The sequence below is a fragment of the Ochotona curzoniae genome, unplaced genomic scaffold, assembly GCF_017591425.1.
Source record: "Ochotona curzoniae isolate NIBS_2020 unplaced genomic scaffold, NIBS_Ocur_1.0 contig_2210, whole genome shotgun sequence".
NCBI lineage: Eukaryota > Metazoa > Chordata > Mammalia > Lagomorpha > Ochotonidae > Ochotona > Ochotona curzoniae.
In genome coordinates, this window is record NW_024465369.1 from 23,423,607 (window position 1) to 23,437,185 (window position 13,579).

Genomic DNA, 13,579 nt, shown 5'->3' on the forward strand with positions numbered 1-13,579 from the left:
GGAATCGGCAGCAGTAGGTTTAGGACACCTGAAGGAGGTATGAGTTAGGATATTTTATATCTCCTTGGGAGAATTAGCATCCATTTAGATGGGAGATAAGCTGAATTTGTGTGTATGTAGTTTGAGAAAAAAACAGACAAAGGAGAGTTAAAATCTACATTACAGAGCTTGAAGAAAGTAAGGCAAGCCTTAAAGCATTTCAGTAATTCAAACAGTTCCTAGGAGACAAGACTTCTTTGGTAATGTATTTGGGTGCCAGTGGCCATTATGAATTTTTTAAAAAGTGTTTTGCAAATTTTCTGTTTCCATAGAATGAGAAATTTGTGTGATAATAATTATTGTTATGTAATATGGTACAAGATATGTTGGTATAATAACAAAAAGTATTAACATAGGGGGACACTTGATTTATTTACATAAGTCAATACAAAATAGAAGCCCCCTTTCTTCTGTTACAAAATCATGACATACCTGGTCTCAACTTAAGCATCAAACTTTGCGGTGCAATCTGAATGATGTCAGAGCTATTTTGCTGTCTGCCTACGCTGAGAGGCTTGTTTTTAAGTATTTCAACTTGGGAGACAGGGTTCTCAATGAAGTTTAATTGACATCCTTTAGCTAAAAGATTTGCTGGAATATCACACCTTTCTCCAACTCCAGATGGATGAGTAAAATTCTAAAAAAGAAAAAGAAAAAAAAAAAAACAGGCGATAGAAAAAGAATACCAGTAACTAAGTACACATGATCTTCCAGTTAACATCTTGCCACATTAGCATATCTTCCTCTGACTGACATTGATTGTAGGGCCAAGGTTAAATTATGGCTGAATAATCAGGGAATTATGCCAGTGAAATTCTGAGTAAAACCAGAGTCACTTTTTAATTAGAAAATCTGTCCCATGCCATGACCAGATCTGTGAAACTGCTGGTTCCATATTGTTGGTGTCATCCTGTGAATGTCTGTTCAGGGTAACTTGTAGGTTATTGAAATCCTGACTATTTGAGCTTTGGTAACAAAGAGATTTTTGTCACAAATCCTGTGACAAAGGGATTTTTCCTTGTATTCCTAAAGGACAAGGATTGCAACATGTCCCCATTGAGCTCTCTGAACCAGTTTGGTCATTTGTGTGTTGCCTTTAATACGACAGTATTACTATGCTAAGATCAACTTCTTGGGGATTTTAAACTCAGACATAAAGTATTCTGGAAGGACAGAAGAGAAGATGATTTAAAAGCTGACTTTTCTAGGTAGGACCCAGGATTTTCCCAGCCCCTTTCTGATCCACATGGGTAGTAGAGTCGTGAAATACAGTGTTTCCCAGAGGAGATGTGCTTATTCCAGTCCAATCTGTAATTCCCATACCAGAGAGATGAAGCTGCAGTAAACTTGTCTAATAGCAGGGTTGTTTTAGGCTAACAAAAGGCAAAGTTAAGCTTAGAATGTCAAAACCGATATGTGTGTTTTTGGATTGCCTGTTAGAATTCTAAGCCAATTGCTTCTTGGCCTATGAGCTAAGATCAGCTGTAGAATTCTAGGCCACTCTTGTTCACCAACTACAGAAGTACATCCCTTCTTGAATTTGATTTTTGAGACTAAAAATTTTTAAGTCATTTATATATATGCATACTCGAGGATCTGGGGGCACAAATGGCAAATTCCAACTTTCCATGGTGGTAGCTGAGGGATAAAGCAGCTGTTCATGACCTCAGAATCACCCTTACCACTGACATTGCTCTGACTTATCCTCATACTTATCCTCATACTTATCCCCTATTCCAAAACACCAGTGGTGATGTCTACGGCAAACAAAAGCCTAAACTGGCTTTTGCTCCAGTTACCTCAATGAATATCCTGATAAATACTTTAACTATTAGAGTGACTTCATACAATAATCTGGCCTTAAGTTTTGACAATAAAAATGGCTGTCAAGTATCAGCCGTAAGTACAGCTATTATAGCAACTCAAGAAACCCTCTTAAGTTAATGCTAAAAAATGTGCTTAAAATAGAAATTCTAGACTGAATGTAGTATGTCTCCAACATTGTTCTTTTTCAGGGGATCATTATTTCGCAAAATGTGAATTTTTCCCTCTCGTTATATAAGTCTTGTTTTTTTTATATATATGGTTCACAAAACATGCTTCCTTTGAATTTTGTGGCTGTATCAGTCAAGACAATGGTGAGGTATGAGCTGGCTCTGGACAGTCTTGTCTATGAGGTTTCCCTCGGTGGATGTCCATTCACCTTGGAACAGCTCAGTTCTGATGTGGGTGTCAAGGTTTGTTTCCCATTAGGCATGCTGCTCAGCTCTTGCTGAACTTGGCGTTTGTATGGTTTGATTTATGTTTCAATTGTGTTTATGACATCCAGTGGGCAGAGGCTTGTTTTAAAATCCAGAAAGCTAACACATATCCCTCTTCTATGAATCATTTACAGATTGCTCTGCAGAGTTAGAGGACAGGCAGTGACTTTGGATGTCTTGTTATAAATTCCCCAATCAACCTTCAAACTACATTCACATAGTTTTCAGTTTGACCAGATAAGGAATAAGTGTTTGGGGCTTTGTCATCCATGTGATATAAAGTCACTGAGTTTGTGAAAATGTAATTTTTAAAGGAACCAGACCATATCTGAACTGTATTCTTAAACCTAAATTTAGAGAAGGTCTCTTAGAATTTAGCAATCGTTTGAAAAGGATCTAGTTCCCAGATGGAATACAACTAGAATACTTATGTCAACTGTGTGTTTATTTTTATAAAAGATCACCTCCATCAATTCTGATCTGTTGGAGAGCTCCAATATGACATATAGTCAGTTAGAAATGATGTCAAAATAAGAGGGACCAGGTTAAATAAAGACTTCTGAGTTAAGTATTTTTTCAAAATAATGACACTTCTTCCTTCCCCAAATGGGTTTTGAAATTAGTTGCACGGATGCCCTGTGGATCCACAAATGCTTAGAGTTTCCTTTCTTGATTTGTTTTTCTCATATGATCCCGCATAAAGCAGGATACCAGCAAGAACTATCAGCCAGGAGATGAACAGGAGTGCCACTACCATGGTTCAAAGCAGGCTGAGGTTGTGTCATACCTCCTGAGAGCACCAGGCACACTGTGGTCCGAGCAGCAAGCATTCCTCACAGGTTTCTGCACCTCCCAGGGCACAGGCACCTGCGTGAAACCCGACAGGACACAGGCTGTTACAAACACTCCATTCATTCTGCTTATTCCTTCCAAATTACTTAACTATAACCCCCTCCAAGTCCACCTCAGTCTCCAAAGGTCAGATCCGAAATGTTAGCAATTCTCACTATGTCTTAAAGTATATAAAAACAAAGAAACAAAACAACAAAGAATTCTACTAATTATTTTTATTCACTATGACAAGTTCCTTTTTCAAATTACTTACACTCATGAAATACACTTCTCAAGTGAGATACTTCTGGTTTTGAAATACATCCTTTTTGTCTCTGAAGATTATTACTCTTCAGCGAAAATGTTTCTACAATCAGAACAGTTTCCAAAATGGTTGTCACAGTGGCATTGAGAAGTTTTATTGCTCAGCAATGCTGCTTAATTCTCCTCATTAAAATGCCTTTGCAACCTTTGTATTTATTTACCTTAAGCCTGGAGCATTCACTGCGGGAACAGTTCAGTGTTTGCCTGTAATTTGTTAAAGTGTTCTCTCAGTGGCAAAAGAGCAGTTGAACAGACCAAATAAAAAAAAAATGACTTCAGATCTAGTTTCTGAGCCAAATGACAGGTTTGTCTAGCACACCACGAAAGCAACATAACAGAGAGACGCACTTCTTACCTTGAACGCAGACATTCCTTCCTAGAAATAGAAAGAACAGGCAGAGCAGTTCAATCCCCATTCGTTTCAGTTCTCGCTGTTGCAGATAGATTAAAAAATGAATTACCTTCCACGTTACGAGACTAAAGCTAAGTATCGGTGAAAGTCTTGCTTGAAATGAAAAATTTAAATACTACTTACGCTGTTTTGAAAAGAAACTTGAGATGGAAGTTAAGAAGTTTTCATTAAGACTGAAATGAAAACAGAGACTACCTGGACAGGTAAAGAAGAAAAGCTGTGTTTGAAAGCAACTTCAACATGATTTACTTCCTTGTTCTCCTTATAAGGAAAGCAGGTGTACAATCACCAAGAAGGTGGGGAAATTCATTCAGAAGAAATTTTTGTATAAATTGTTAGTCTCTGTAGTCTAGAGAAAGTTAAAATCTGTAGTGAAATATTAACTAATGAAATATCAGAGCAATTTAAGAATGACTTTCTCCAGTAATTTTCATTTAATATAAACAGTAAAGATGTGAAATGAGATGTAAGTAATTTAAGTCACACATAAGGCACTCATTTAAAAAAAAATGGGCTAAATGAAAATACCTGAGATGTTCGTACTTCATTGCTAAATCTTTCACAGAAAATGGACATGGACTCTGAAAAATAAAAATATGTATTTTTTAAAAATCAGCTTGGAAGGCAGACTGGCAGTGTTTCTTTATTTTTTTTTTATTTGATTGAAGGATATTTTCCTGGAAGTACAGAATTTGTATCTAAAAAGTGACACTGGGAGTAGACATTTGGCACAATGGTTAAGGTCCTACTTGGGAGACCCATTGCCTTTGCTGGAGTACCTGGGTCCCAGTCCTGGCCCCGTCCCAGTCCCAGGTCCGGCTTCCTGGTAATACACATGTTGGGAGACAGCAGGTGATGGTCCGAGAACTGGGGTCGCCATCATCCGTGTGGGAACCCCTGTGAGATCCAGGTGACTGGCTTTAGCCTGGTCCAGCAGTCGCTATTACAATCATTTGGGAATGAACCAGAGAACGGAAGGTATCTCTATGTCTATCTATGTTTCACACTGCCTTTCAAATAAATGAAAAATAAATAAATATATTTTTAAAGTTATTTTAAATGACAGCAGAATAAGAGAGTCCCATAAGAACAATTTTGGAAACAGAAATAATGATTTGCAGATTCTGAATCCCTCAGGAAGGGTCAGCTCTTTTCCACTGTGCTGTTACAGCTCCTAACTCACATGTGAGGTAAGGATTTATTTGTAAACGAGCGACCATTGGTAAACTGTAAACAGTCATTGTCATGCCCTCCCCCCTTCCTCACCACAGCGTAGTCAGGAAGTTGTTTTGGAATCAGTAGAAATTGTGAACATGTAAGAATCCAATACTTACTTTGTCATTTTCTGAATTGTCTGATCTCAGATGAGCTTCTTTGTGGCTGTGCTCATGTCCTAGGGGATTATCCTTTAAAAGTGGGTTTCTAGACAAACATATAAAACCTACAAAGAGAGGAAAATTAATTATAGACCGCTTAGGTTCCTCTCAGGAGTTAAGGCTCAATTTTGAATTCCCTGATCCATTAGAACTGGAAGAACATTGCAAGAATTCTTGAGAATCCAGAATTAATAAAATGCTAGAAAATATACCTTTTGTTGCAGCTATATAAAACCAATTTACTTAGCTCGAACAAGATAGATTCTGATACACGCTTTCCATGTCCCTTATTTGGCCTCAATTTTTCTCGGTCCAATATTAGCTATTATTCTTTCATCCATCCATCCAACCACCCATCCATCCATCCATCCAATTTTTAACATGCAGGCACTGAGCAATTAGTTTGTGTTAGTATAACTTGTGAAGCAGAAGCTTTGTGAGCACACAAAATAAAGTTCTTGATGTATATAACATGGCTAGGCTGGATGGTGATAATCAGAACTATCAGAAATGCATGGGTCTTTCACAAAGTTTGTAGAAAATTGAAATTTAAAGACCAGTTTATGTTGGTACAAAAAATTTTGAAATCCATACAGTTTTCTCCCAAAGCCTGCATTTCCATGAACTTTGGGAGGCTGATTATATGTATTGATTCAGAACTGGTTTGCACTAAAATAAACTCATATTTTTAATTCTATTTTCCAGATATTTTTGAAGTATCTTTATAACAAAATCAATTTGAAAGAAAAAGGGGTAGGGATTGTTGTTATTTTATTTCAGACGGTCAGGAAAGATCCCCATCACTCTTTGACATCTGACTGAGTCTGAGATGATGTTCTCTAACAAAGCACAGAGAACATAACCTAAGGAAGGCCCAACGCCTGCATCTTCTGAAGCAGCAGAGTGCAAGCAGGGAGTAGGAGGACAATGTGGTTGGAAACAGAGGTCAGATCATATGTGGTCCTGACCATGATTTTATTCTAGACATATTGCAGTGTTATTGAAAGGCTGGAGGCGAAGGAGAGATTACACTTAGTTTTATGTTTAAAAGAATAATTGGCTGCTCTATACATTGAAATTGGATGGGGTAAGATGAGAAGGCCATTGGTAAGGACAGAAACAGTGTAGTTGGAATTTGGATGTTTGTAATATAGGAAGAGAGGGGAGATTAGGTTCATGATGTACTTAGAAAAGACTACGGGTTTATGGGTTGGTTGTGGCAAAGGCAGAGTTGGGTTTGAACAGCTGAGCCGATGACACTGTTTACTGGATTGAGGAAGGAGCAGGATTGGTGTGGTTGAGAATCAGGAATATGAGGAACTTGAGATGCCTCCAAAGTGACCAAGTGAAGATACCAGATAGGCAGTTTGGTATTTGAGTCTGGAAATGAGGGCAATGTCCAAGCATAAATTGTAAACTTGGGAACATCTGCTTATTTTTGACAACAGGAGGTTGAGGTGTTCAAAGACTTGAGTGACAGAAATCTCCCAAGTCAGTGAGTATAGGCAGGATGAGAAATGCTCTGAAGACTGAGCCCTATGGCTGCTGCTATGTAGAGATCAGGATAAGGGTCAAGTCAAGGAAGTTGTTGTCTAAAGATGAACCTCTTATCATTGCCAGATGGTAATTTTCCAATTGTCTCATTTCTGTACTTCTTGCAAGGAGGGAGATTGTATGCCTTTCTTCTGGACTGTCTTTGAGAATATGTGGAAAGTGGGCAAGTCTTGACAATAGGTAGTGTCTCTCTTCAGGGTAGAGGCAAAATGATTTACAGCCTTGGAGGAGAGAGAGAGAGTCCTTCTCCAGCACAAAGAACAGGAATGTTTACCACCCCTTATCAAAGGCCCAGATTCCCTAAACTCAGGTTCCTCCTTATCATACAGCCCACTGCATCAGCAGGTGTCACTTCTTCGCTTTAACATTGCTCTGTGGAAATATGGGTTGGGGAACTGGTGAGATAAGATGTTGACACTCTGGCCACTGCTGCTGTTGTGAAGTAAACAGCCATTTGTCTCTGACCCAGTCATCTCAAGTCTGTCAGTATCCATGAAGCTCTAACAAGTTGACTTTCTAGCCTGCAAGTAAGAGGAACAACAGCAACAACTCAGACCCTTTGTAGTTTTTGATAATCTCCAACTCAGAACCTGACTTTGTCTATTGTTTGAACATGCTACTTGTACACCTCCTTGGGAAGAAAAGATCTTGCATCCCATATTGCCTAAAATGCTTTGGGCTGACCAGTGCTGTTCTAAAGGTTTTCCTAAATTCTAAGCTGTCTGTCTACCACAGACATCCATGGAAACCACTGCCTGGCAAATTGGATGAACTGGTAACAGGGATGCCTTCAAGTCTCTTGTTCTACCCACTCGCAAAAAAACTTCTCTTGGGTTCCAGTTGTTCCCCCCACTACTCCCCAAAAAACCCTCTTGGGAATACAGTTAGACTACCTCTCCCAGGCTGCTCTGCAGTAAAGAAAAATTCCAATGACTAGTTCTTGCCAATGGAATGTGAATGGGAGTGGTGTGCACCTTGTCCAGACCAGTATCTGGATGCTCTGCCAATGCTGGCAGCCAGCAGTGAGATCTTAGGAGAACTTCATAATGCTACTTGACCTACATTCTCTCCTTGTAAAGAAGTCTATCTTGGTCCCTTTAATTATAATTATACTGATTTATTTGTTTTCTGTCTTCAGCTGTGTCCCCTCCCATGTTCATTCCCCTTTGTCCACACGGGTTGTTATGAATACACTATGTGCCTTCATGCCTTCCATTCAACCACCTCAGCTCATGATCCAAGCCTCAGCATGGATGATGTATCTGTGGGAACAACTTCTTGGTCTCTCAAAGCCTCCATTCCTGCAGACTTTCCTTAGGATAACCCTTTTCAATTCTGCTTGTAATTACCTAAATATTTGCTACTCCACTGTGAAAGGGTAAGTTCCTTTAAGGCACTCATGTCTTGAACAAATACATGTTGAATTTTTACTCGGAATCAGCTAGGGACTGTGTCTTACGTCTCTGTTTATAGCAGGTAGCACTTTGTAAACAACCAAAATTGATGGAGTAGGTGGATGAATTTTTATGTTTTAGTTGTCTAGTATTTCACCTATTACAAAGCAGAAATACAACAGATACTGAGTCATTTGATGAGTAAGTGAATTTAGGAAAGTAAATAATGCAATTAGGAGAGACAAAGCATAGCCCTCCTTGGATTGTGTCAACAGTTGAGAAAAGGCTTAAAATGCAAGGTGGGAAAAATACAGAAGGAATTGAAGAAAGCCAGATAAAATGGAATAATGTTACAGGAAAATACTTGTGTGCTCTGATTTCACCTTGTCACTGCTATCAACAATTTGTGCCAAATACTAAGGCACAGAAAAGATATACTCTTGTGTTTTGAAGATTTAGTACCTGGTGCCCTCTCCTGGTAATTACCCCATCAACATACTGTGAAGAAAGGCAGCTCTAGCAGGTGCATGACCAGCCAACCCATTCCCTGCCAGTATACAAGTACAACAAGGAAAAATGAATATCTCAGGCAACCCAGCCAAATTATTTACCTCTGAGTTGAATTTCAAGATCCTGAATGGTTACTTGAAATCATAGCTAAAATCTAGCCCCTAATATACTATGTTTTGCCCCCATACATATGTATGTACATTTAATGCCTTTACAGTACCAACTAAGTGCTTTCTGTGTTCTGCATAAATACTTTCATAGTCTGAGGGGGTTTCTTTTGTGTTTTTCATAATCTCACAGACAGAAAATCCATTCTTAATAGAGGTTTTAACAACCTAGGCATATGATTTTTTTTCCTGTTTCCTTAAGCCAAGAACCTTCACTTTTTCACTTAAAGTAGGCATTTTACAGCTTCTCTTTGGCATATCCAAATTGCTAGCTTTGGAGCAATCATTAAGTAAAATAAAGGTTACTTGAGCACAAACACCGTGTCTATGACTGTGGATCTGATAACCCCTAAGGTGACTAACAGGTCAGTAGTGTATACAGCACAGATCCACTGGACAAAGAAATGATTAACATCCTGGGAGGGACAGAGGGGAATGGCATGGAATTTTATCAGATCCTTTGAATGGCACTCAACTTAAACCTTATGAATTGCTTTATTTCTAGAGTTTTTATTTAACATTTTCGGAATGAAGCTGACCACAGGAAACTGAAACTACTGAAAGTAAACCTGCATGTATAATCAGAACTAGGAAATACAAGTGAAAACTCAGTTGTTTGGAAATGGAGAGCAAGGGGGTGACAGGACAAAGGCTGGAGGGAATCTGGTGTTTGGGGAGTGAGCCAGCATTGCAAGGAATCGGGATTTATGTAGAAGCAGAAGAAAGCTGGATTGAAGGAATGATGAGGTGGGGCAGGTTGAGGAAACTGCCCAACCCCATCTGACTCACTGGGTCTAGCTTGGGTTTCTCCCAGACACCTATCCACAACAGCTGGGCCTGCCCCAAGGCGTCTCAGAAATCCTCCCAGAGAGGAAACACTGAGTGAACCTGGCTAGGGATCACCTGGAACCCTGGAGTTAGCTCCAAACCAACCAACCCTCTGGCTGCTTTCTGGTGCTCCCTGCTTTGTTTCAAGGACAATTGCAAGGCTCTCTTTCTGTGAGAACATTTGAGCATGAATAACCATAAGACAGCACCCATGGGTGCTTTGTCACGGGGTTGGGTGCTGGGCTGGCTAACTGTGTGCAGTGTCTTGGCCCAGTGTTATTTACAGAATTGATCAGCTAAATCTTGGATATCTGTAACAGGGAGGGCAAAGAATCTGGAAGCGGGGGCCCTTTTTTTCACATTTCAAGATGTTGAAAAAAAAAAAATCTTTGAAAGAAGGAGGTGTTACAGTTTTTCTGCCATCCTAGTGCATAATAACTATGATATTCTGAGTGCTGGAGAAATTGTGTGGCTAGGCATTTCTCCTTTAAGAAAGAGAGAGGAAATTTCAACCATAACACGAAATTTACCGTTGTAACCATTTTAAAGTATATGGTTCAGTGGCAATAAATACGTTCACATGGTTGCAAACCTTTCCCACTAAACTTCTCCAGAAATTTCTTTCTTGTCTCCAACTGAAGCTCTGACCCCATGCTGGTGCCAGTCCCTGCATCAGCTCTGGCTTGGATGTGGTTTGCCCCCTGAAGTTTCTTATGTTGAGAACCTGGTCTCCAGTTTGCCAGTGTTGAGCTAATGGAATTTTGAACAGGTGGGACCCAGTGGAAGATAATTAGGTCACAAGGGCGCTGCCTGAAGGTGTGGATTATTGCTGTTTCTGGGGGTGAGCCATGTCTGGCAGAAGAGGATTGAGCCCCCCATGAGAGTAGGTTTTTATCATAAGAGTGAGCCAACCCCTCTCTTGCTCTTCTCCTCCTCTCCCCCTACATTTATCCCCACTCTGAATGCAACTACTTCCCTTTCTGCTTTTTTGGCATGTGGTGATGCAGCCTAGGATGCCAGTGCTATGTACCACCAGAATTAGGGGCCAAATAAACCTCTTTGCTTTGTACATTACCCAACATCAACCTATTCTGTTATAACAATTCATACAGAGTAACACAGCCTCAGGCTAGTCCAGGTACATCATTTACACCAAATCATGCAATATTTGTCCTTGTTTCACTTAGTATAATGTTCTCAAGGGATTTCCCAAACTGTAGCATGTGTTAAAATTTCCTTCCTGTTTGTAGCTGAAAAAATTCCATTGTGTAGATAAACCACATTCTGTGTATTCATTCATCTGTCAAGACACATTTGAGTTATTCGTGCTTATTGCTATTGTAAATAGAGCTGCTATGAATGTTGGCGTATAAATAACTGAGTCTGGAGCTTGTTTTTTAAAGCTTTTGTGGTGCCTATGAAGTTGAGTGTATTAGGGAAATTTCGAGTTCCTGCTGTCTGTCTGTGGGGATGGCATTTCTCCCAGCACTTTAGTTTTTAACTGGAAATAGAGATTATATGCACCCATCAGAATTATGGTGAATATTTAATTACCCCATTTTGGGATGTATCCAGATTTTGTGAGACCTGAAGGCTGTACAATTTGGTGTGCTCTTTTTAAGGAAAGTAGTGCAAAATTGGAAATAAATTAGTTATGAGTTGGCAACAAATCACTGATGACAGGAGATTCTAATCCCCCTTTTTCTTGATGCCACCTTAGGCCACTCAGAATAAAGGCTTACTAGAAATGTTTCATGGTGCTCCTCTGATTTCAGTCCCCAGCTGGGTCCTCCTGTAGCTCCCAGCCACTACCAGGTAGCTGTGCATGGTGGGAACCAAGTGAATTGTTCATCTAGTTCCTGGAAAACCTCTTTTTGATCCACCTGGGCTCATGTTCTTGATTTTGAGAATTTTTAAAAACAGTGTCAGGTGTTATTAAACAACTTATTTTATTCTCTCAATTTCATTGTCATAAAACCCTATACTCAAAGGGATTATGAATATAAAACAGGGACAGTTTCACTTTCATTTACAAGATTGGGAAACTGAGGCAAAGGTCAGGCTGAGGTATAACCTGCCTGTGAAGCACGGTTCTGGATATAGGCTACTGACTGGCCCCTAAACCAAGTTCAGAATCTCTGTGCACACTGCCTTCGAGTTCCTAAGACATGTTCCTGGAATCCCAGAGAGATAACAGCAAGAAATGAATTTCTACAAGGAACTTCAGGAAATGTTTGTCTCTGACCCTCGCCTTCTCATTCCAGCCCTAGCTGTTTTTCATGAGGTCCTTTCAGATCTGTTTGTCGACATTGCTGTGCATCATTCACCACCTAAAACAAAACAGAGCTGCGGTCCTGAGCCAGGCAGACCCCCAGTTTTCCTGCTTTGATTAAAGTCAGGCACTAGCCACTTTACAACAATACTGTGAAACAAAACAAGCTGCCAGGCTCTTCATGAGGAGCTGGAACTGTTGGGTGGGAGCCAGGCCTGGCTGTGGATTCAGGAAAGGGTGGCCACCGGGGTTTTTGTGCCCCAGGGGATGACTCAGAATTAGCTGTTGGTCCTTGGGCCACAGCCACCGTCCCTATTTTACCATGCCCATCTCCTGCAGACTTGTGGGCACAGTCCTGGTTAAAGGAAGATGTGTTGGTACTTCAACCCTGTGTGAGAAGCACCTCACCTCAGGCCTCAAAAAATGATTTGAATTTCATGGGACTAAGCTCCTCCTTGAATTTTTACAATCAATCCAAAGATGACATTTTTTAGAAAGTAGAATGAGACTCTCTTTCTGCTGCCTTCCTGTCCTGTCTATGAAGCAAAGGGTCTGCCATGATCCAGGGATTGCCAAGTGATTCTGTCTCACATAGTTTGCAAAATTGCTAAGCTTTCCATTCCTCTTCATTTTAAAAGTTCATTCAGGCAATCCATCAAAGAGTAGAGTTCCTTGGTTTCTTTTTTTTTTTAAGATACTCATTTGAAAAACAAACACAAGGAGAGAAAGAAATATAGAAAGACAGACAGACAGACATCTCATATTCAATGATTCACTCCAGAGATGCCCACAGCCAGGACTGGGCTAAGCTGAGGCCAGATTCTGAGACTCAGTCTGGTCTCCTATGGATGGTCAAGTGTTTGAGCCATCACCTGTTGTCTTTCCAGAGTACACATTAGCAGGATGCTGGAAGAGGAGACAGATTTGGGACTTGAAGCTGCTACAGGATGTAGGCATCTCGAGTGGCATCTCAAATGCTGCATTGAATGCTTGCCCATGGTGAATGTCTCTTTGATAAGTATAATATCTCATTTTTGGGACTGCAACAAGTATTATTATTACTATTAAAAATGGACTTTGATTCATCATTCATTCATTCATTCATTCATTCATTCATCCACCATCTATTGAAAGCCTACCATGTGCCAGGTACTGTTCTGGGGACAAACACTGCATTAATTAAAACTGGGACATTCTCTGCCTTCATGGTGCTGCAATCCATGGTGCTTTAACCTGTTAAAAGGGGGCCTGGTGGGTGATGTTCAGAATTTTGAATTTGTATTCTGAGTGTACAGGCAAGCTTTTGTAAAGTTTTCGTTGGAAACAATGTAGTTCACATTCTGCAAACATCATTCTGAGTGGATGTGGAAGGGGTGAGGGAGTGAGACACTTGTTGCAGTCTGTTTCAACAGTAGAAGCCAGCGCTGATGAACCCTTGGAAGAAGCAAGGGAGAGTGCAAGAAGTGGTTGGATTCTGGATATTCTTCCAAATTAATCAGGATGTCATAATGGAGTGCTCGTAGGGATAGAAGAAATCAAAGGACCACAAAGACTCAGACTTGCAGAGAACCTATCTGATAACACCATCATCACCAATAAGCTTCATCAGCC

The 13,579-nt window shown here is 40.1% G+C and overlaps 1 protein-coding gene across 2 annotated transcripts in view; it reads right to left on the reverse strand.

The window, feature by feature from the left end:
- ITGB6 (integrin subunit beta 6) overlaps positions 1-3,871 on the reverse strand; it is a 72,949-nt gene extending 69,078 nt beyond the window's left edge. Inside the window, exons 1-3 of one of the 2 annotated variants that reach the window (XM_040972037.1) lie at positions 3,811-3,871; positions 3,088-3,167; positions 472-676 (exon numbers count right to left, since the gene is read on the reverse strand). In XM_040972037.1, the coding sequence (XP_040827971.1) occupies positions 472-676; positions 3,088-3,167; positions 3,811-3,871 (346 nt within the window). Of the gene's footprint in view, positions 1-467; positions 677-3,087; positions 3,168-3,810 lie in introns of both variants that reach the window. The other variant, XM_040972038.1, reaches the window with a different exon arrangement.
- Positions 3,872-13,579: the final 9,708 nt, after the last annotated feature.